The sequence below is a fragment of the Dermacentor silvarum genome, chromosome 3, assembly GCF_013339745.2.
Source record: "Dermacentor silvarum isolate Dsil-2018 chromosome 3, BIME_Dsil_1.4, whole genome shotgun sequence".
NCBI classification, from domain to species: Eukaryota; Metazoa; Arthropoda; class Arachnida; order Ixodida; family Ixodidae; genus Dermacentor; species Dermacentor silvarum.
The window spans coordinates 200,610,119-200,634,596 of record NC_051156.1 but is presented as its reverse complement, the minus strand read 5'-3'; the positions used below and the strand labels follow the sequence as shown (position 1 = coordinate 200,634,596).

The 24,478-nt window shown below is 46.5% G+C and overlaps 1 protein-coding gene across 1 annotated transcript; it reads left to right on the top strand.

The window, feature by feature from the left end:
* Positions 1 to 37: 37 nt before the first annotated feature.
* Positions 38 to 23,396, top strand: LOC119446483 (serine/threonine-protein phosphatase 4 catalytic subunit). Its single transcript, XM_037710920.2, has 8 exons — positions 38 to 192; positions 587 to 745; positions 6,871 to 7,023; positions 7,824 to 7,997; positions 8,965 to 9,091; positions 14,585 to 14,774; positions 16,071 to 16,149; positions 22,691 to 23,396. Exons 1-8 carry the CDS (start codon positions 190 to 192, stop codon positions 22,739 to 22,741), a joined length of 936 nt encoding a protein of 311 aa, XP_037566848.1. The 5' UTR covers positions 38 to 189; the 3' UTR covers positions 22,742 to 23,396.
* Positions 23,397 to 24,478: the final 1,082 nt, after the last annotated feature.

The window sequence follows — 24,478 nt, the reverse complement described above, 5'->3', positions numbered from 1 at the left end:
TTACACAACTCCGCAACTGCGTGCTCACTAGAATCGGCCGAATCTGGTCACGTGTCGTTATTCTTCCGTCCCTTGTTTCGTGGTGCGTCCAGGCGCCGAGGCGGTGCGACGATGGTCCAGAATCGATATTTGTAATTTTTTTTCTCTCTCTTCACCCGGCAAGCTGACTTCAAGCACGCTGTGGACGAAATGGCAAGTCTCTTCCTGCCCAATACGCGCCTGTTTTGTCTACAGTTAGCAGCTTGTGTTCGTAACGCCTTGCTGGAATGTGGCAGCGATGCCAGCACAGTAGCCACCAGTGCCTGTCAACCGTGCAGCTAAGTTGGTGTAGCGTTACGGGAGCCCTTTCGCGCTGGTTTACTCGTGTGTCTAGACTTTCTTTCACTAAGTTGCGTCGTTTCTTATCTACTCGAGAATATCAAGTTGGCGATAATCAAGTACTGAAAGGCAGTGATGTATCTGGTCTTCCTGCGGGCGGAACATCCGATGACTCGCGTATGCATTGCGCCGGGAAGTCGGCGATCGCCTCTTACCTCGGAACCGTTCGGTTGCTCTAATTATGTTTCGCATTCTCGCGTAATCTCAGGATGGAGGCATGGGCGATTGCAGCGATCTCGATCGCCAGATCGAGCAGCTGCGAAGGTGCGAAATCATCAAGGAGTCGGAAGTCAAGTCACTCTGCGCAAAAGCCCGGGAAATCCTCGTCGAAGAGAGCAACGTCCAGAGGGTGGACTCTCCGGTCACCGTGAGTTTCACTTCAGTGGTTTTGATACCGCCACTGGCCTGTTACTCTGCGTCAGTATCTTTTGTGTTTTTGAGTCACCCCGAATCTCCTGATTACTGTGTTCCCGTGGAAAGTGGGATGCATGTGGTGATTTGCTTTCCTTCGGTGCTGTCCTCGTATTCTGGATCTTCCTTCTGGATTATACACGCGGTGGCCTGTGTATACTCCAGAAAGAGTCTTTAACGCGCCAAGTAGGTAAACACGTTTTGGTTGAGGGGAGAGTGACCTCCCGTTTCATTGTATGTGAACAAGCTTAAGATTGCTTTCAGGATGTTCTGCATCGGGTCGAGCTCTGAGTTAAATCGTGACTTGAATACTCGCGACTTACTCTAATGCAGTGCCTAAGTGTTTCAGCTTATGTATAGGCGTATATCTCGCATAGCGATTACACCGGAGGTGTAAATTTATGAGGGTAAGTAGCTGGCAATGTTTCGTAAAAAGAAGAATCTAAGAGCATTTTTACTTTATGTCCCACATGTTGCACATTCTTGTGAAGCAACTTTTTTGTGCCTTAGCAGTCACCTTTAAGTATGCAGATAGTAAGATTGTAAATGCAAAAAGGAGGATGTTTGTTTGCAATCTTCACACATTGAAGTGTCCTTGGCTTACAAATTCAGTGTGTTCTGGTTGAGTCTGTATTTTCGGATGGATACCTAGCAAAAGGTATGCACTACTGTCCGTAGTGACCAGGGACTCTGTAGCATATCCTTCTGCAATGCATCTGTATTGAGCATGTTACTCATTACCAAGGAAATGTGTTGACCGGTCTGACTTTCGTCGTGGGAACTGCATTTCACCAGTGGCTGAGTGCAAAGACGCTCGTGTACCATACTTTGTGAGCACATTAAAGAACTAGATGTGTGCCAAAATTAAAAGTACATTGAAGCGAAAACTTTTTTTTATCTGTATTAGTAGATCACTCATCAACAATACCAAAAAAGCCACTCTTACTGCAAGAAGATGCTCGGTAAGCCAAATAAGATGCAAAAACAAAAGGCAGGTGGCGCTGCCGTCGTAAAGTTTCCACCTAAGCTTGCTGTGACGTCATGAATTTTGAAGGCGTCTGCTCGAGCTTGGTTAATCCTTTGTCAGAAAAAACTGAGCTTAGAAAGTTTTAAGATCCTTTATGGAGCCACAACTGCCCAAATTCGAAAAGGTGCTTTGAAATCAGCCGTCACACTGACTTACCAGCGCTGGTGTTCTGGCGCGAAATTTAAGAAAAGGGCCTTTGTCATTAATTTTCTGTTTCAATGATCAACCTATTACCACGAAATCAACATTAACTAGATTTCTTAACGCAGTTCACCCTGTGTTACCTTTAAATGTTCACACTCATAATGGAAATCTTTTTCAGCTCTTTGTGTCATTCATTCTCTTGCACTCAGACAAGCTGTTAACATGCTCTGTCGCTGAAGTGTGAACGAACTCTGCCACTTACTAGGAGACAGTGTTTGGTGAGAATGAAAGGTGCGCACTGCCCTCATAAGCTCCAAAAAATATGTTGTGATTGTTAAAGAAAAATTAAATGCTGGGATTCATCTTGGCAAAACCACAATCTGATTATAAGATACGCTGTAGTGGGGGACTCTGGATTAATTTTGACCACCTGGGGTTCCGTAACGTGTGCCCAAGACACGGTACACGAATGTTTTTACATTCCACCCACATCGAAATGTGGCCGCCGTGGCCGGGATTTGATGCCATGACCCTGTGCTTATCTTAGCAGTACAATGCCCTAGCCACTAAGCTACCACAGCAGTTAGTTGTGATTGTTCAGAGGTCTGTCGCAGATAGCACTATTCCACCACTGCAAATAGATTACTACTTAAAGAGGCAGATGTTACTTGCACAACGAATAACAATGTCCAGTATGGCGAACAGATTATCGAACAGGGATATACAAACAGGACAGTTGCACTGAGGTTTATTAGGAATCAGAGTATATATGAGGGACAGACATATAGCATGCTTTAAAAAAATTTTTTTTTTTTGTCTTTCCTGTTTGTTAATATACTGTGTGACTACAAATAAAATTCACTTGATACTAATCAGCATATTTATTCTGTTCGTATGTCACTGTCCCATATCTACGCTGTTCACATTATTGAACAACCAATAGACCTTTTTCAAGCAATCCCACAGTGCCGCGTGGGCAGGCGGTGTGCTATGGGGAAAGAGTGTACGTCGAGCGAGCAAGTAGGCTCGACCGGCTGCCGCGTTGGCGCCGTGGGAATACAAAACAAAAAAAGACAGAGAGAGAGAACAAAGCGCCGCTTCTTTCTTGACGCTCCTCACGACATAACTACGACACGTCCACAAGCATCTCGTACATATGTATCTCTAGCAAGAAATTGGAAAGAAATCATGCAGTCCGTGCAGTTATCACCGAGCTGCCGCCCTTTCGCGGAGAGCTAAGCTTTGCCGTAAACTTATTGCCTCCATCTTTTACAAAATGCCGCATTGTCTCTTTTTACGACGCAGCGCGTAAACAGAGACCATGGCTTTCTAAAAGAAACTGTGTTTCTGCCTCTTCTGCTGCCACAGTGGTCTGATAAGAGTAGTGCATATATGTTATGAGGTTTTAGAAGTGGGCCAAGGGTGCTCAGCGGTTGGTTGCTCATAGGCTGGGTGCTCATGTATTCTTATGTCTAAAAAAAAAAAAATTTTTTTTAAAGGAAGAAATTTGCGTATGCTCCCCATCTCTTTCATAAGAAAACATTGCGCTAGGATCAAAGTTATGGCCGGGCTACTCCCAATGTTGTGTTCATGTGCCGCGATCCACAGAAACTACGTAGTAGCTCGCAATACTTTTTTAATTTGAGCGCATTGGTCGCAAGTGAAGTAGATTGCTACTTCGAGTGACAATCTCTTTGAAAGTCAATCTAATCAGGTGCACTACATACAAAAGGTAGTAGGGCATTTTCTTAGCGTGTTTGGGCACATGATATACGCAGCACTGTTCAGGCATCAAACCATCGATCGCAGCTAAGTGATATGCAAGCATGAAATTTGACTGCCTACCACAGGCAATTTCTTAAAAATGCGTTTCAGTTATACAAACATACAGGCGGTTTATATACGTGCAGAATGCAATATAAAGCTAAGGCTTCGCTTTGCCACGACGCCAGCACTCCTGTGATGTCACTGCTTTCACCCCCGTCATAACCATGTTATGATTGCTAAAGTGAAAATGTACTCTTGATAGTTCAACATTACTGCATGCCAATTCCACGCAAGGCTGTTCTCTTTCGGTGCAATGAAACTTAAAATTGCTTAGCCCCTAAGCATAATTGACTGTATGATTAAAAAAAAAAGAATTATTGTACGTGCCAGGGTAACACTTAGTTTTTTCAGCTAGACCAACTTTCTGAAAGTGTGTTCAGTTATTTTTGCAAGCATTTTTTGATTTCGGCCATGGTGTCTTGCCATAGTCATAGTGTCTGGGTTACAGTTGGCGATGGCAAACTGCTGTGAAGCACAAACTCACTGTTCCGACACCTAGATGCCATGGCGCCATTCTGGTGGAGGCGGAAAGCAAGTGTTTTTGCATATTGAAATATTCTTGCTTGTTAAAAGGGTCCTGAAGCATCTCTTTCTTGAAACTAGGCAGCATGCTTGAATGGGTGCGATGTCATTCAGGGAAGATGTTCCCGAAGAATTTTTTTAAAAGAACCTGATATGAAGGTGATATAACGAGTGCAATGTTTACTTTCATCTTCAGAACTTTAAATTTAAAGTGCAATAAAAAGACGAAAGGCAGGAACGACAGGACAAGGCGCTTAGGTACTCGCAACTGAGTGAGTGCCTGTCATTCCTCTGTCTTGTGTCTTTTCATTGCGCTTTAGTAAGTTCTGAAAGTGAATGTCAGCCAACTAGCCTGCTTGTCCATCTAGCTAAATGTTTACTTTTCACCATCCCCTTCTGTTCATTGGTTCCCCCCCAGCCAATATAATGCCAGTAGCAAGGCCCTACATATCGCTCCCTTTTTGTTTCAGAAACTTTGAGGCTGGTGCCTGACAAAGATGCTTGAGAGTGACAAAGGAGTGTCGACAGGATGGCAGTGCGCATTGCTTGACAACCAGCACTTCCTAATTTCTTAGAAAATCTGGAAGGGTGTGCATGCATGTGTGTGTTCATGACTGATGTCTACAGGCCATCGCTTCCCACATAATGTCTGACATCGCGTTGTGTGAAAAAAAGAATGCAGGAATTTTGAAAGCTGCAGGAGAGCAATGTATTATGCAAGATCAAAGGTTTCCTGCTCCACGCAGCGAAACAAATTTTGGCTCATGACAGCATCGTCACCAGATCGTAAACATTTTCTTAACATGTTCAATAAGTGTTACAGTAGAATCACAGGTGGTCAAAATTGACCTGTAGCCCAACACAGTATGATGTTGGGCTACTTAGTGCATAGCTGTCAATGTTTGTGGTGCAAAAGGTTAGCAGAGGAAATAAACGGACAGACACAGCACCAAAACTCGGTTGTGTCTATTCGGCAAATGGTTCGCAACTGAGAGTCCACCATCTACTGCGGGAAACGTAGAACCAGACTCGCTTCCAAAGCTCGAGCTTGATAATTTTGCAGATGCGCTTCACGTGACCTAAAGATGGCCTGCACTACACCAAATTGAAACAGCACAAGAACGCTCTGGGGCACTATGCTTTTTCTGAGGCCACACACAATGAACCTTGCATGGCACGAAGCAGGTGCATACCTGCCAAGTCTCCCGGATTTGGACCATTTCTTCCGGTTGTACGGTTGACAGGAAAATCTCCCGGAAATTGCTGTTGTGTCCCATTCCTGCGTCCAGCGCTTTGTCAAGCCACATTGGCAAAAAAGAATCCAGCCCAATCTAATCCAGTTAGAAGTTCATCGCGCAAAGGAAGGAAGGAAGGAAAATAAGAGGTGAAAGGCAGAGAGGTTAACCAGGTCAAGTGTCCGGTTGGCTACTCAGATTGTTAAGGAAGTGGTAGGGAAACCCTATACATGTGCCATTTCGTTAACTGCAGAGCCGCTCCTTACGCTGACCGAGTTGTTGAGTGCCATAGTGGCCCCAGTCCAATTAAGCGAGCCAGTGAATGCCGCCTTCCGCAACTAGCAACACTAGACTCTCCATCGTTCTCCTCGGCGTCAGCAGCTCTGGCATTGCGTAGGCCTACGGTCAGTCATGGCTTTAAAAGCAAGTAGCGCTAGCACAAAAAGTATCTTCAAGTATTTTTAATGTAGTGCTCAGCCGAAGTGACGCTGGGTATTTTGTTGATACCACAGAGCAATGCAGAGTGCAAGCGGCAATTTAACATTGTGAAAAATACAAGGACGCAGTGCCGCTCATTCATGTGTCGCTCGTTCAAATGCCGGGAAATGCCAACCTCGCAAAATGTGAAAGAAATGGAATTTCTTGCAATCAAACTTCATCTGAAGAATTTTTGAACACCTGCCGTGCTTGCAGTGGCATTGGCATTGCGCTGCTAAGCACGAGTTCGCAGAATCAAATCTAGGCCGCGGCGGCCGCATTTCGTTGGCGGCGAAATGCAAAAACGCACGTGTGCCGTCCATTGGGCGCACGTTAAAGAACCCCAAGTGGTCGAAATTAATCCCGAGTTCCACGCTACGGCGTGCCTCATAATCGGATGGTGGTTGTGGGACCTAAGACCCAAGAATTTCATTATTTTTAAAAGAATTTTTGAAGGCAAAATTAGCAACAACGAAATGCCTGCAAAAGTGAGACATTGATGTTCATGTGGTCATTTGTATATATGTAAATAAAATAAGTTCTCCTGGCAGTACTTAAAAATATCGATGTGGGGGGAGGGGGGTGGTTGTGTAACTGACTGACCCCCCTCCGATCGGAAGGTCGGAAGATTTCCCGGATTTAGTTTCTCCGAACTTGGCAAGTATGCAGATATACTTTTTTCTGTCTGTTTCTTCATTCTTCTGCTGACCTTCTGCGCCACTAACATTGATGTTTGATCTGGGCCCCTCTGCTATGACACCTCCTGAGCCCTTGTTTAATTTGGAGACACAAAAAGGATCAGTCACTCAACCATGTCACTTTCTGCAACATGTTGCCTATTATTTGCAGGTATGTGGTGATATCCACGGCCAGTTCTATGACCTAAAAGAGCTGTTCAAGGTGGGTGGAGATGTGCCCGACACTAACTACCTCTTCATGGGAGACTTTGTCGACCGGGGCTTCTACAGCGTCGAGACGTTCCTTTTACTCCTTGCACTGAAGGTAAGTACTTCATAAAATGCCCTTTTGAGCTCTTACCCCCACGTCGAGAGATTCGCCACGACTCGAAGCTTCTCCTCAAGCTTACCAATCACAGGGCAATGTTTCCAATCAAATGAGGTGTTTTCGTAAAGATTCTCGGCAACAATCATGATGCAAAGTTGCTGAAGAAACGTCTATTCACTGTAAAATCCAGAGACAAACCAAAGTAGTGCCATCTCCCTCTCTCCAACTTTTCCCTTCAAACAGTGCCAGCAGCACCTTCTAGGGAGTCTGCAGGGAATCTCCAGCCGCGAGTGGCCACCCCTGTTGTGAGCGTGCTCCCCCACATTGACCATTCTCTTCTCCAGTATGCGTTTCTTTGTATTTGACACTGGATAAACCTGCTGTATTGTCGCTTCTCGCAACGTAGCACATCCCGTTTACCCCCGTACCCTCTTTCCACACCCCCTACTGCTATCCTATCGAATACTTGAAGGGACTCTAAAGGTGCACATTAAGTTGACATACACTGTTGAAGTACTCTTGCAGAAACCTTGTAGCACTTGTTTTCGGCCAGGAAATAACTTTGTTGCAGAGGACATCACTACTGAAGCAGCCGCATTCCTCCAGCGCAATTAAAATTGCCCATGACAAGTGAGGCAGTATGAGACAGTGCAAGATATGGCATTTGCTAAATACTAAAGAGGGCCACATACAAGGTTATACGTGTGCTGCAGGACGCCCCGTTGTTTCTAGTGTCTTAATGATTGACCACCTGCGAGTGTGTTTCAGCCTTTGTGAGCCTGTGCTGATGTGTGCAGGTGCGCTATCCTGACCGCATCACGCTGATCCGGGGCAACCACGAGAGTCGACAAATCACACAGGTGTACGGCTTCTATGACGAGTGTCTGCGCAAGTATGGCTCTATCACCGTCTGGCGCTACTGCACGGAGATCTTCGACTACCTTTCCCTGTCTGCTGTCATCGATGGCAAGGTACGTTGCGGCAGATTGAAGCCAGAATGCCGGCAGAGAGTAGCACACGTAGGAAAATTGGCAAGCTAGTGTGATTTCGGTATTCAGACTAAAAACTGGGCTCTGCAATATTGAGGTACTTATTCCTGGCTGGAGAGATAAATTTAATGTGGATCGCAAGATGAAGAGTTTTAGCCTGGATGACGTCAACCAGAGCACACAATATATACTACTTAGTGTTGCATAACTAGGAGCACCGGGTATACATGACTCTTTGAGCCGCTGGCTGATTTGCAGGCAGTACTTGCCTGTTTTAATCTCTGTAGAACCAAAGTACACTTGGATCTGCAGCGACGCCACTCCAGAAACATAGATATTGCGGAAACAGAACTGGTGCCATCTGTCACCACTATGGTTAAGCACCTTCAAGCACATCATTCTGTATAATAAAGCGAATAGCTTTGTAAAAGCAGTTGGCTATTCGCTTGCATTAACAGTCATCCTCGATGGTATCTGCACGATTTTCTAAGCAAATAGCTTTGTTTGGACCTTTCGCCTGTTTTTGTAGTCGGAGGTTGGTGGTGATGGCTTGTACAGGGTGTGCGATCCACCCAACTGTGTTGCAGGTAACGTTAGTCGCTGAGCACATATTATGGCTCTTTAAAACACACGTACTTTCAGACATGCTGTCCACCTACAAAAACCGCATCAGATGGGCTGTTTAGCAGATCTGTGCTCTGCGGAATGATGCAATGAAACTACTAATGCTACCTAAATATCCTTGCTGCAATAAATATATGCCTTTAAGCGCGCCATTCTTTTGCTAAAGCAAACAGCTGTATCATTGATGGTTTCTGGGGGAATTGTTTTGACACTGCTTATACTGTGTGCTCTCCTTTAGCTTCTGGCAGCCTCTGTTTTGGACGTTGCTTGTCGAACAAGGTTTGTGAAGTGTTCTCAACGGTTTCTTCGCTCCTGACACGTGCAGATCTTCTGCGTTCACGGGGGCCTGTCTCCATCCATTCAAACCCTGGACCAGATTCGCACCATTGACCGCAAGCAGGAGGTGCCTCATGATGGCCCCATGTGCGATCTGCTCTGGTCAGACCCTGAAGGTGAGCTCTTATATTCCCTGTGGGCAGCAGCTTGCGCAGTACAAGCTTGGTGTAACCCAGAGGGAAATACTGTGGTATAAGAGATCTTTTAACCCTTTATAAGGATGAGGCATATAAATGCCTAGAAGAAATGTTTATTTTCTATCAAAATGTGCAAAACACATCAAGAATAAGCATAATCAAAAAAAAATTTACAGAAATTTTTTCAGCAATAGGGGGAAAACTCCAGACAGGAAACTGGAGGTGGTCTTCACCCCAAGCTACCTATGGCTTCATTTCCAATTTGTATAGACAGCTCTCATTATATGTGAACCAGAGGTGTACATTTTATTTGCTTTACATCAGATGTGTGACACCACTGCAGCTGGATATCTTGCATCAGCCTGTTTCCTCTGACCTTGCTTTCATAAGTGAGTCACGTGCCAAACTTATTCTTTCTCGTCCAGTGTTTCTCCTCAAAACCAACAAATGCAGCTTGCTGCCTGTCATTAAGTGTTGGCCAAGGACATTTAGCCAGAAACTTCGTACTCAATACTGGAACATGACAAGAAAAAATTTTTTTTTCTTCACGGCACCGCCCCTTGCACCATAGATGTAACGTAAGGACAATCAAATTTCAAGATGCCCTACAGTGTGCCATTTAATCATTCAGACTCTGGCTACACTACTGCGTGCTAATTTGGCCACCGAGTTGAGCTTAAAGAACAGTGTTTTTGTTTTGATTTGTCTCTAGCACCTCCCCAAAACTGAAAGTAGCGAAGCCTATTTTCTCGTCTCCGTTTTTTCTGCTGTAAGTCACAAATCTCTTCCTACTCTCCCAGTACAGTGGAATCTCGATGATACGAACACGGCTAATACGAATTTCCGGATTATACGAATTTTTCTGCGGTCCCGGCCGAGCCCCATTACTTTGCAACGTGTTAGAAAACGGTTGTTACGAATCGATTTTTGACCCGCGTCGGTTGATACGAATAAACGCCGCCCCACCGACGGCCGCGAAAGAGAACAGCGCGCACTCAAGCGCTTTCTCCCTTTCTCGATTGGTGTGGAGGCATGGACGCGACGCCGGACAGCGCGGAGGCTGCAACAGGGGGCGAAGAGTTCGAAGCGGTGGCGCTTTTGTTGCTTTTGTGCTTTTCCTCCTTTTCCGTGTGCCATCGGACGGAGTGGCTGCCGTGCTTCGGGCCGCGTTCTTTGTGTTTGCGCCATTTTGCCTGGTCGCAGCGAGCTATGTCTACCGAGATACGATCTCGGCTGATTCGCACGGCTGTACGCCGAGGCGCGGGAGCCTCCATTGGCGTGTCTTCCGTCGGCTGCGTTATCGGTGCCGATGGCACAGGGCGATTGTCGGTTTCGCTGCTGGAGTCACACGGTGCAAGATAGCGCGGCACGTAATCCACGGTGCAAGGGTGCACTCGCTCAGTCCGGTGCCCCTCCGCTAATCGCCGTATTTTTCTTGCCGTAGGAGCGCTTCCGTATTCCGAAGGCGTGCTTCGTCCAAAGTTTATTAGCCACCATCGTTCCATCACTAACCTGGGAGCTCTCAGTAATCCGTATCTCATGTGAAGATGCCGGCGTGGTTTACGAAGCAGACAACTGCGGTTACCATCTTGCCCCTGCCAGAGCAGCAACCAATGGAGAGACGCCTTTCAGCACGGCAGCCAATCGGAGGCCCGCTTTCATCGGAGGGCCCGTGTGACTACTTATCGCAGACCCGCGCTTCTTTTGTGTTTGTGCGTTTGTTACAATATGGCGACGACGGACAAATTGAGAAGCGGAACGGCCAAACTTTGAGCTTTCGAACGATACCAAGATGGCGGCACTCGGTGGCGGGAAATACGAGATATGGCTCCGTGAACTGCAGTGATTTTGCGCAATTTAAAGCTGTTTTCTCGCCCTGCGCACTGTCGAATTAAACGTTTTCGGGCACTTTTTGTGCTTTTTCAGCCAAACCATTTTGATGCAGTGTAGATTAGGTGTTGCAGATACCCAAACGCGTGGTTTTGAAAAATCATTTTTCTCGCGACTTTTGCGATCTGATCCCCGGGTCCCCTTTCATTTAGCTAGATTTCATTGAGTTTCGATGATACGAATTTCGGCTAATACGAATATTTTTCGTGACCCCGTGAGGTTCGTATCATCGAGATTCCACTGTACTCCATTCTTGGTCAGTAAATGCTGGCTTACAAAATATTGTAGACATAGATGTGGGCATCTGCACTTGTGGCAGAATCTATGGCATTGACCGAGTTGAACCAGAGCATGGAGTGCACAGAACCTAACTGCAACATATGACAGTGTTCTGCATAGCATTACTGGCATAAATGAATTGGCAGCAGCAGCATAATCTTCATGAATGTAAAATGGCTCCCCCCACCCCCTGCCTTTCCTTCTCGTCAAGAATACTTATGCTCCACAAAAGCATTTCTAATTCTTTGTGGTAGAGCACAGCATCACAAGATGCCACTACTAGCATTGCTTTTGTCATTTACATCTGTAGTGTTCTGGAGAATTGTGATATGTATACAGCTGAGCCTGTGTACAATGAGCACTTTCATTGCACAAAATCGGTTCACTATATTATAAGTTTGTTATATTTGAAGTTACCCTCGAAATTGCTGATAATGAACTGAACGTGCAGAAAAGACGGTTTATTACAACAATGACGCACACTGCTCTTACCAGCAGAAGTCTGTGATTAAGGTCTGTTTCAAACAATGGTGACCCGGCAATGGTACTCCAACTTTATCAAGCTCTCGACGTGGTCGTAAGTCGAACCCCTGGCGTATACAAAATGCTTGAGTGAGCTGTGAAGCTTAAAGGGGCCCTGAACCAACCCTTGGGCTTGGTGAAATAACATAGTCCGCGGGTAGCATACGCTGTTGTCAACATCTCAGCCAAGTTTTGCTGTCGTACGCGGTGCTCGCAAGCAGAGCACAAAGTCACCTTTCTCTCAAACACTGTCTTTTCAAATGAAACCATGATCCTAACGCTTTTCTGGACGCTTTATTTCGTAATAAAGCGCATTCCAACACGCGGCTTCTATTGGTAGCTGCAGTCGGCTACGTAGCATTCACACCGTGTCCGCCACGAGGTGCCGCCATGAGTCTACTGGCTAAGCGCACTGCGGCTTGTTGAGAACAACCATGTTTGGCTTACGTTTAGCACGTCGTAGGCACCACAATTGGAAGTCGTGGCGCTTACGTTAACACCCAAAATGAAATTTGAACTGCACACCATGGTGACATTTAGAAGGCAGAGCGTTGTGGCCCACGCCTCAGCGTAGCTTCTGCAGTGCAAGGCATTGAAGAAGGAATGGGAGCACAGCGGAGGCCATGTTTGATTGCTAATAACTCTGTTTCTGCTGAACGCATTGAAGCATTTTTTGTTGCAAGTAGTAAAGACCCAGATTCGGTAGTTGTCACACCTCTCAAAGAAACGCGTCATCAGAGATGCTCTCCAAGGCGTCGTCAGCAGTAAAAATATCTTCCCATGTTTGTCTGCAGTCGGCAAGGGAAGTGCTGCACTGCAATGGTTGGCTGCATCATGTGGCATTCGCTGGGGAGCTGTCCTCTTCCAGCTCATAACAATATGATGCTGTGCTATGGTTCATTCCATTCATTGTAACCAAAATGAGTGGAGCACTGGGTCATTATAAGTGGACCACTCTCTCACAGACTTCTTGTGCAACATTTCGGCTTTCGAAAAACTGTTCACAGTAGCCAAGTATTTGCTCCAAATAGGATTGTTACATCTGGGCTCGACTCGGGCATGCTAAGGGTTCTGTAGTGTCTATGCTGTTTTCTTCATTAGTGCTTTAACCAGCGTGGAAAATGTTGGGAAGTGCAGGTATCGGTGCAGCAGACGACTTCAGCATGTGATGAGCCAACAACTCTATAAATGCTATTTTTATCAGCAAGAAGGTGAAAATACATTACTAGAACATTCTATATTATACTTTCTGTACAAAAGTCATCGCTAGAAACACTGTACACACTGCAAGATGCCATAAAGTTTGCAAGGTTACAAGTTCCTTTTAGTGAATTCTGATTATCTGCTCACCCAATAATGCTCAATATTGATACCATCTGTAGTGGAACACATCTTTAGAAGATTGTTGTTTGCCTGTTTACCAATGGCATCAAATGAAATGCGAACAGTGAAGCACATTCCTGAAGCACAACTGAAGGTAGAGTGCATGCCGCCGTATCCCTTTTATTGTCTCAGTTTCAAATCACAGAAAACAAGAGGCATAACTATAGCAGTTGTGCAACCATCCTCGCATGTGGGCACCCTCTTCTGTAGATTTGGCTACATTACCGAAGAGAGCCGCGTAGAAATATTAGGTAATGTGTTCTTGTCCCATGCCATCAAACACTTTCTTTTCCTGGGTCAAACATTTAACCTTACATTACACTCGTTACATTCGAGTAATGGCAAAATTTACAATTTGAAAACAAATATTCTAAATTCCACTGTTTTTAACGTTACATTGTCAACCTGTAACTGTATGTCGCGACTCAATCCATAGGCATGTCAACCGAAGTCAAAACTTCTTTTTTTTAGAATCGACGGCATTTTCGCTGTTCTTGTGACTGATGTGGTTACGGTGCTTCATTACCCTGCAGCCTTTCATGCAGAGCGTTCAGTATGACGGCTACTTCGAGAAACAATTAATTTTGATGGCCGAGGAACTGGGAAACTCCTCGGCAGCTCGACGTCAATGAGTCAACTACTCTTGGATGGTGGCAGGAGGCCCTTTATAAATGCAGGGCCGGTTGGAAGGGCCTCGTAGTAGACTAGTACTGTTCCTGAATGAAATGGTTGTGCGGTCTTTTAAGAAGTGCTCAATATTAAATGAGCTCGACGGCACGGATGGCTTGATTCTCAGGCAATCGCTTTCGGAAATGGTTTCGCTTTCACGCGACTTGGCTCGTTTCCGCACCTAACCTATCGCGGTATACGGCTGACAATGCTCTTGGCACTGATAACGAACTTGGCACAGCACCAGAACCACTTGTCGGGGATGCTTTCGGTGCCGAGTCGAGCAAAATTTTGTGAAAGTGAAACTATCGACCAAAGCAATCACACGAGAATACCACCCAAGGAAAGCTCAGTCTCCTTCTGAGACGACGAGGATAAGTGAAGAGAACTCGTTTCCAAATGAATTCCTTGAATAAAGGTACCATTTCCCTTACCGTTTATCTTGCGTTGCATTTGAGGTTGTGTGTTTTTTTTTTTTTTTTCGCTGATTGAAAAGTCTACCCTCGTGTTACAGTCGTGGTCGCGTTACATTACAGTAAATATGGTATTTCTCTTGCAGTGCCTTGACAGTCCTATATGCTAATAAATGGATACCTGTTGCAAACCTCGGAAGTGTTCTGAGGTACTGCCTGTAAATAATAATAATAAATAATAAGTATTTTTATGTAACTGTAAGCAACAATCTTGGTTTCTTGATTGAAATAATGAATGAACTATTTTTGCTCGCAGACACGCAGGGCTGGGGAGTGAGCCCGCGAGGTGCAGGCTACCTGTTCGGCAGCGACGTGGTCTCGCAATTCAATGCGACCAACCACATCGACATGATCTGCCGCGCCCACCAACTTGTCATGGAAGGTTACAAGTGGCACTTCAACGAGACCGTCCTCACCGTCTGGTCTGCACCAAACTACTGCTACAGGTGACTGATCACATTCTGCCTCTTTGGACATTACAATTCATCCACTGGTTCTGAACTTGGTCCAAACACAAATGTAGACATTTGTTCTTCTTATTTAAAAGATAATCAGATGTACTCGTACTTTCTGAAGTATAACTTCTATATCCTTTTTGCCAATGTGGGAGACCTTGAAAGAGCTTTCATATATACTGTTGATCCTGGATATATTTAGCTCGGATATGTTGAATTGTCTATATCGAACAGGTGTAAGATCCCCTTGAAAATCCCATGCATATGTATGGCAATTTACTATGTGTACATCGAACTCGCATTCACCGCCACATTCAAAATATTGAGCGCTGCTCTGTGCCTCGCCCCTGAAAGTGCACTTCTCGTGCCGTCAGAAATATTTAATGCCAACATATTTGAAACAACACTGTTTTGGCAGATGCTGTCAAACAAGGGATTGAATCTAAAGGGTACTACATGCCAGGGAGAGAAAATGAGCAGCAGGGTGCTTTAGTTTTGTTCGTTGCATATATATGGATGGCTCGTGAAAGCTGCGGTCGTTTGTTATTGGCAAGAGCAGATCGTCACTCTGCTCCAAGAACGCGGAAGGCCTCCCAGTCCGATACGCGCTCCACTAGAAAGCCTGGATGACACTCTATCTTTTTCACTAAGTGGCACTGAACATGGGATGCTGAACTGGAGATGCTGCACCACCGGGTTTGTCTTCTTGTAGACAAGGGCTTTCTGCGAACGGGATTTTAAAGTTCTGCAAGCGGCCAAAACGAATCCAACCCCAACTTCCACATGGACGAATCTTTACAATTTTTACGCTCCCCGCTTTTGCAGTCCTCAGTTTAGCCCCCCACACATGATGTCAGGCCTGATCACCAGTAAGTGGCAAACTTGCCCCGGCGGTGTTTGCCACCCATCGCCATGCCCGCCTTCGGGCTTATTGCCTCTAGGAAAATGGCGGCAACTGGCTTCACTTTTGGAGAGCCATCTCCTCTCGAGAAGTGTAACTATATATGCTCCATGGATGTGGATGATTCGTGCATCCGAACTCTAAGAGACCCCCCCCCCCCAAGTGGTCAAAAATTTATCCAGAGCTCCCTACTACATCTCTTAATGCCTGCGTTGTTAAAACCCAATTAATGAATGAATATGCAGCCTGCCTACAGCTCTAGTACTAGTGCACTTAGTGGCCTTAAAACTTTTGACACAAAGAGTATGTTGCAGTCGATCCTTAAGACCTCTTTCTCCACACTACTACTGTGCATTCACACCTGAAATGTTCTTACTTTCCCATAGGTGCGGTAACGTCGCCGCCATCTTGGAACTGGACGAGCATTTACAACGGGACTTTACTATATTTGAAGCTGCACCCCAGGTTGGTTTCCTTGTGTATCAGGCGTAGAGTTTGTGGCAGTGATGCATGATGTTAGCTCAGCAGCTTGCTTGAACTTGTGCCTGTGTATAAAGCTGCTGTGAGGAGTCTCCATGACAGTGGAACTGAAGGAGCGACATTGTGCATCTTCGTCGGGCAGCGAAACGTCAGACGTGCACTGCTTGCCGCAGCAAACATGGCACTGCACTTGCAACAGCTTTCTCGCTAATATGAATCTGTACTTAAAACCCTGCAATGCCCAACATGTGTGCTATATGCCATTTTGGCGCCTCGAAATTCTGATTTGGGAAACAGCAGATAGCCGGGAATCAGCAAACATGATTTGGAAAACATAACGAAGAAGAGAAAACATAAAGCATAAGCCTGTCTGTGCGTTTTTGATACGCTGGAGAGAGTCTTCAATTGTGGGTAGTTCAGTGAATCAATTACTAATGGGTTAATTATTGCCCTAAGTTAAACTCGGAATTTTTTTTTTTAGAGCGCAGCTCTTAGGCTCCCGTTCCTGCGGCAAGCATCAGGTTAATTGCGCAAATGAAAGCGAACGCCGAGCACAGCGGGGGAGGAAAAAAAGCGGCAAGAGCACAAGGAGGAAAGCGTAGGAGGAGGGTATGGCGAAAGCGTGAGAAAAAAAGCCTAGTGCCGCGCAAGACGCACGCTGTGGTGGCGATGGCTGCGAGATGTTGCCAGAGTAGTGTGCGTCGTCTGGGAGGTCTGTCAGCGGTGGCTGCTGTGAATCGCGCCCACGCGTGACCTCTCCTGATTAGCGAGGCAGTCGCGCCACACTTCGCTCCTTTTGCATTGTGCCGCACGAGACAGACAGTCCACGCCAGCCAATAATATAACGAAATTAAAACACATATAGAGCTGTGCTCAAATTTCGCATTAGGAAGTATCGTAATCGTCGGTGAATTTTTTTTTTGTACAAATGTTTTTTTCATGACCAGAAATAAAGTAAACAAGTGTGGAACTGTGTTTGGGTATTACAGGGTTAATGTGGCTGTAGCTCAAAGAATGAAACATGTCCATCAGTGGGTTATGGTTGGCAGGCTTTGGTCTTCTTCACCAATACAGCTGTAATTAGAATTGAGTACTATGACACTCTAGAAAGATTTTTAGGGATGGGCAAATATTCGGTATTGTTGAATATTCGATTGAATAATTCTATATTCGTTATTCGCTTCGATTCGAGTTCAGGTGTTCCATATTTTCGAATTATTTGGCACTCCCGAATAGGCAGCCAGAAGCCACGGACGGCCGGTACACATCTCGGAGGCTATGAAGTGGTGCCTTTGTGCTCTGTGTTGATCTCAGTTTCGAGTTTTTGTGGAAGCAGCAAGAAATGAGCAGGATATGTGGCACATCCAAGCTCATTAGCACCACAACGCTCAACAAATCATTTTAGATATGCTGAGTTTGGTACCTCAAAATGCCAAATTACCTGCTGGGAACCACAAAACCCATATTAGCATTTCCTTACATGCTGAAGCAGAATCTCCGTTGTGGATAGCTCTGCAAACCAATGAATTCATAATTACTTTACTAATTAATTTATAGCTCAAATAACCTTTTTTATGCTAATGTTTTATGCTAATGTACTCTCCATGGCCAGATGCAGTAGAACTTGATTGACACAATATCGATTTCTCGGCGGCAACGTTCGTGATCGAGAATGGGCGAAAAAAAATCACCGATGATTACGATACTCCCTCGTGTGAAATTTGAGCGCAGCTCTATACGTGTTTTCATTTCGCTATATATTGGCTGGCACTGACAATTGGTCTTGTGCGGCACGTTGCAAACGGAGCAAGTGTGGCGCGACTGCCTCACTAATCTCGAGATGGTGAGAGCCAACAGCACGTGGGTGACGCGTGGGTGTGATTCACAAAAGCCGCCGCCGACCGACCAACCTCCCAGAAGACGTGTGCTACTCTGGCGCCATCTCATAGCCATCATCGCCGCACTACGCTTTTCTTCTCACGCTTTTGCCATACCCTCCTCCGTTTTCATCCCCTGCTGTGCCCTGCGTTTGCTCTCATCTTTCACTGTGCTCGTTCGCTCATTTACGCTGGAACGCCGACGCTTGTTGCAGGAACGGGCGCTTAAGAGCTGCGCTCTAAAAAATAATCCAACTCAGTTACGCTTCTTTCTTTACCATTTAGCACGTACCCAGAAAAATGTCTTTCGGCACTAGCGTTCAGTATATCGCCAAACTGCGATGACGTGATAGGTTTTCCGGCCGTTAGATCCCATGTAAATAAAAAAGGAGTCAGGCAAACGCGATTGAGAGCAGTAGGTGCCAGCAATGCCAGCTTCCCCACAGTACTCACCCACCCGTGTCATGTGAAAATGCTGCCGTGCACTCAGTTTCCTAATTCCAGTACCAGCAAATCTCCTCGTGGGTCACCGCACATCGCCATTCCCTCCATCGCCGCCAACCTATTGTGATGAGCATCTTCACACATCGGTTTCACAGCGCATGTGGCATAGTACCATTGGAAGCGTGCTGCGCGATTTTAATAGGCGATAACCCAAACTTGCGGCTGTTACCTGCTGCAAGTTTGCAGGCAGCGCAAAGTGAGGGTCATATTTTGCTCTGGCGGCATCATGGCATTTTATTCCGGCGTTGCCCACCAGTTCAATTTTGTTTCGTTTTTCCATCTCTGTGTTAAAGCGACAATGCACGTCTCGGGCCGCTCGGCACTCATGAGCTCAATGCGCTTTGGTGTCTCATGCCACAACGATTCTCAATGAGTGGGCACGTCAAAACTTTCCGCTAAAATATTTCACCCGAAGAAGATGGGCTGCTATATTGTAGCGATGCCTTTCTCTGGCGCTAATGCTCTTTCTCACTCCTCGCGTTCGTGAGTGGTCAATGCGGCATTCCGCCCGGCATCGCTACAAAATTGTGGCCCAGTTGACCCAGGCCAAATTCGAGGATCGCGAACGTAAGCTTGCCGAAGCAGCAAAAGTTACAACGCATGTCTCGGACCACTTGGGCCCCACCAGATCAGCGCGTGTTGGCATCTCATGCTGCAACGATTCATACAATGCTTCGCTTTACGTAGATGTTAACTACAGTAGAGTCTGCCGAATTTTTTAGTGACTCCGGGTCATACGCTTTTTCTGGTTTGTACATTTCTTCTAGCGCATTTCCCCCCCCAAAACATGTGGACAAGGTTTTGCGATATAAAGGTTTTCTTTCTCTCTCTCTCTATCTCCTTTTTTTTTATTTTCCTTCATTTTTTTCCCTTCATGTTTCAAGTTGTTTTAAATTCCCTTCATGCTGAATGGTCTTCCCTTGCACCCAAAACCCTCGTTTCTTCTTAGCTGCACGATGCAAGAGAAATGCACACGTTTCTGTTCCAAGGTTCTTCGAAAGGCAAATGTTGCTGCTCCAAAAATTTTTCCAAATCACAATTCATCAGTAGCACCACTCAATGAAACGTAGTAGCACCAATCAAATAACAGTGAGATGCCGAACTCCATTCTTTTTCTTTCATTCTTTTTAACGCTTACACTTCCCTCACCGTATTCCCCAGCTTATTATTCTCCTCCTCCTCCCCCGTATATGTTGGGGGAGAGTGAGCTCTGTGTAGATATAAACATTCCTAAGGAAAGCAGTTGCTGCCCTGACGAAGACAAGTCCAACATTGACTACACATTCAGTGTTCTTCCACTCTTAAGGCTCGTACACACTAGCAGCAAAACGCGCGCCGCGCAAGCAGTCACACGGCAGCTTTTTCTTGCCACAGGAGGGATCGGTCCTGGACTTTTTTTTTTTTTTTTTCGGTTTGCCGCGTGCCGCAGATGTAGGCCATCAATGAGAGCAGCCGCTTCCGTGACACGCGTGTGGGAAACTGGTTTCATGCAGACCCGCCCGATCGCTTGTTTCGTACTCGCGGTCGGTGTCAGTTGGAAAATCGTTTCGCACTATCGTCTGTATGCGTCAGCTCCTGGACGAAGCGGACGGATAGTTCGAGAAGGGGGAGAGGTCTATGCTGTCGCGTGACTGCCGCAGCAGTGCCCCGCCGGTTGGTGTGGCCGCCCTGCCGCAGCTGCGTTTTGCCGCTAGTGTGTATGCGCCCTTAAGGAATCACTTCAAGCTTCCTTCTTCGAGTAAAATTTTGTCCTATTTGTACTTCACATCACTTGGTGGGCAGGCAGTTGTAGCCTGGTTTTTTTTCTTGCCGAGTCAAGGAACAGAAATACTGCTGCGAAAGAAATTGAGGTGACCTTCCTATTTAATACTACAAACAATTTACATCCAAAGTAGAAGACTGAGCTAGTTGGTTGGACAGTATGATTTTGATACGCTACTCAGTATCATACTTTGTCACCATGATTAAAGGGTGTTTACTTTTGCAGCCTCAGTGGAAGGGTGGCTGAGCACAACTGGTGCAACATGGTTTTGGAAACTGCCAGCCTATTAGACAAACTAAGGCAACGGTACTGCCATTTACTTGCATGTAGGTGTTAACGAGCTCTTCTACCACCTGTGGGATCGCACGCGCATCCCGATGTCTTCGGAGCGGCCGCGCGGTTATCATGCGATGATCACATGCTCGCTCGCGGAGGGTAGCGGGGAGAGAGCACGTTTCGCCGCTCCCGCTGCTCTTCGCGCCTGGCCGCGAGACCGCATCCGAGGCACCCCGTTCCCTCCTTTCCCCTTTCTTGGGACCGGGGATACTCCCTCTCCGTCGCTCGGGGAGAAGCGCTATTCCCCCGAGGTGTTTTTGTCTTTCGGCTGACGAGCTTGCGACTGGCCGCATCTCAATTCAGCCGCGGAGACTGCCGCACGCCGTCCCCCTGGAACGCCCGGCTTTTGTGAGCGACTGACCGCCCCAGGGCCGAGCGCGGATCCACGCTAGGTGAGCTGAACCCTTATCAGCCTCTCGTGTGTTTCCACTATTGTGTGGTTTTTGTCACCTCAGTCGTGCGGAACGCTCCGCCGCTGTGGTTGCCGTTTTATTTTGTGTACCTGTTGTTGCCTCAGTTGGTGTGTAAACTCAAGGTGAATAAACACCTTAAGTCAAAGACTCACCCTGTTCCCCCTGGCCTGAACCCGCCGTGGTCGCAACTCAGTGCGAACCGCGGGTTAGGGGTCACAGCTCTGACTGTTAGGGCTGCCTGTGAAAGTGCTTGCGAGCGACTGCCGCTCCGCCGGCGCGGTGCGATCCAGAGAAGGGTCAGGTGCGCACGAGCGAACTTGAGTAAATACCCCTATATTTGGCGCCCAACGTGGGGCCAGAGGTGTGACAGGTTGAGTCTGTTTGTGTGAGTGACTGCTACCACACGAACGAACCATGGCAGCATACGCGGCTGACACACCAACTGAGGCAACAACAGGTACACAAAATAAAACGGCAACCACAGCGGCGGAGCGTTCCGCACGACTGAGGTGACAAAAACCACACAATAGTGGAAACACACGAGAGGCTGATAAGGGTTCAGCTCACCTAGCGTGGATCCGCGCTCGGCCCTGGGGCGGTCAGTCGCTCACAAAAGCCGGGCGTTGCAGGGGGACGGCGTGCGGCAGTCTCCGCGGCTGAATTGAGATGCGGCCAGTCGCAAGCTCGTCAGCCAAAAGACAAAAACACCTCGGGGGAATAGCGCTTCTCCCCGAGCGACGGAGAGGGAGTATCCCCGGTCCCAAGAAAGGGGAAAGGAGGGAACGGGGGGGTGCCTCGGATGCGGTCTCGCGGCCAGGCGCGAAAAGCAGCGGGAGCGGCGAAACGTGCTCTTTCCCCGCTACCCTCCGCGAGCGAGCACGTGATCATCGCATGATAACCGCGCGGCCGCTCCGAAGACATCGGGATGCGCGTGCGATCCCACACACCTGACCCGAAATGATGGTAGGACAGTGAGTGCAACCAAAATTGGTTGGTGGTCTGGTGCAGTGACATTGGTGTTCACAGATTACCTAATGACAATGTTGTCTTGTTACCATAAGTGATCACAGGTTAAACACAAAATAAAAATAGTTAAGGACAACTGAGTGTTCGGTAAGGTGCTGTTAAGGCAGTTCCTGTTACAGTACTGCAGATTAGCACAGGACTGCAGGACTCTTTTAAAAGCAAAGCTTTTCTTTGCAAACCTCGCTGGGCTTCGTGACCATGGGCACTGCGGCCTGGCTGTTCTGTAGCAGAATAGGCCAACCAATCATAGCGGAGGACGCGTGCCGCGCGTACCTCTGGGTCCTTGCACCACCAATAAATAGATAGCGCTCGCATCTATGGCAGTGGAAGCACTGGCCGTGCGAGGGAAAGAAGAAAAAAAAAGAACCAGAAAGCTCGCCTTTCTACATCTGCAGCAGTGGCATTACATTGGCATAATGGAACTTGTGTTTCGACTCTTTATGCACTCACACAACGCTTCGCTGTATATAGGTTCCAACTCATTGGATCTGCTGCATTTTTTTTTTCTTCTTCTTTTCTTGAGTTCAGCACTTGTAACTTGCAGATGAGTTGTCATTGCTTGGTGCGATGGTCGCCTTCAAATCCTTCTTTATCATCTCGCCTCGCAGGAAAGCAGAGGGATCCCGACCAAGAAACCACAGCCGGATTACTTCCTGTGACAAGCACTCCTGCTTCCGGCTTCCTTTTTTTTTTATTATTATTATTATTGCACCCAAATGTTGTACACCTGTGTCATAAGAGAAAGACTTCTTCTCTCAAACCGAAGACAACACGTCTTGTTCACATCGACATCAGCATGAAAAATAGTACATGGCCTCCCCTTTCTTGCAAGATGACAGCCATCGGCTTGTCTCTGTACCGGTTCCTTCCCAAGTTATCAGTGCTCTCCCATATAGAAAGGTCGAAGATCCTCCTTTCTTGGCTTAACACAGCCCGGAAGTGCGCCCACCACGAGAACAACAAAAAGATTGTTGCGCCACTTTCCCAGCTGGGTCATGTCATTCTTTTCATCGTCAGTGCCGCAAACTGAAATTACACTTGTGCGTGGGCTACAGGTATTCTTTTGCCTCCTTTCCTTCTTTTCTTCTTCTAGCTTTTATGTAGCCATTAGGGCTCATATTTTACCTTGTTTGGTTTGTTGTCTGAGGACCTACAAGTACTATATATAATATTGTGTTGCAGTGTACAGATCCTTTTGCGTGTAATGATTTTTTTTTCTTTCTTTACATTGGTTGGTAGCAACTTGTGATCTTCACTAGATCATTGTAAAGCGAAACTCTTTTTCAATAAATGCAAGGATGTGCCCATGTTTTATTGACCGTGTGGTGTCCTGTATCTGCTGACCACTTCGTGAATAGACTAGTTGCGAGAAATGAAAGGTTGCATTGTTCAGAATGGCAGTTAAGCAAGTTTGCAGAAATTTGCAATTTGAAAAGACAGGTGTACAAGAGTACAAAACACGAACACAAAAGGAACGAAAAGGATAGCACAAATGCCGTTTGTGTTGTCAAGAGCTCTCTGCTACTTGGCCAGTTGCACAAAGCCAATGCATTTCCGAAAGAGTTGTATGATTTAGTTTTCATAGAATGCAACTCATTACATGCTTCGCTTGAAGGACCCTCTGTAGTTTACCAACACCCTTGGCGGGATGGATCGATATCTGTAATGGGCCCTTTTCACAATTGTAAAGCTAGCTTTCCAGTGAGGCAGTTTGCCCAAGCAAACTCTGGTGTAGTCACTTTTGCACTTGACGTTTACTGAAGCTGTTTGCTTGTCTTATGACATGGAAAATGAAGACATGACATTGGTGACAAAACCATGCACAAGAGACGAGCCACAACCAATGCCATCATTAGTTGGGCAAGTTCACAATGTGGGGAAGTGCACTGGGAACTGGAAGCGAACTGGGAAAATGGTCTTTTGCAGTGAGATTACTGCTCTTGGCACTTTTTTTCTTTCTGTGTAATGGTTTAGTTGACTTGTCTTGCTCTTCTTGGGTATTAACTTGCATTGGTGCAATGCAGTGCTAAGTCTGCACAGCACTGCACGAATCTGTGCTGAACATTGTACTCAAGTGAAGTGATTTGTGTTAACTAGATCTTGCAGCAAATATCTGTTAAATGTGTATTGCGTGGCCTTTGGCATTCTCTGTATGTAACTAATGTCACCACCTTTAGGCAGTACAAACTGCAAGAATGTACAGAGCGGTTCACTGTTAAAGGGAACACTTGAGTGCAGAGCATGTCTGGATTTTCATCTCTTGCAAGTGTACAATCTCCTAGATTTGCAGTAGATAACTTGTGGTTGGTAGCTCTGACCCCTTTTGACACACCTGTGCAGTGCACTGACATTGCTTCTGCGGGCACTTGCAGCTAGGGTGCCAGCAATGTGAGTGC

Coding starts and splice junctions, on each gene's coding strand:
- LOC119446483 (XM_037710920.2), top strand. Junction 7,998..8,964: donor CTGCTGTCATCGATGGCAAG/GTACGTTGCGGC, acceptor TGACACGTGCAG/ATCTTCTGCGTTCACGGGGG. Junction 14,775..16,070: donor GCACCAAACTACTGCTACAG/GTGACTGATCAC, acceptor ACTTTCCCATAG/GTGCGGTAACGTCGCCGCCA.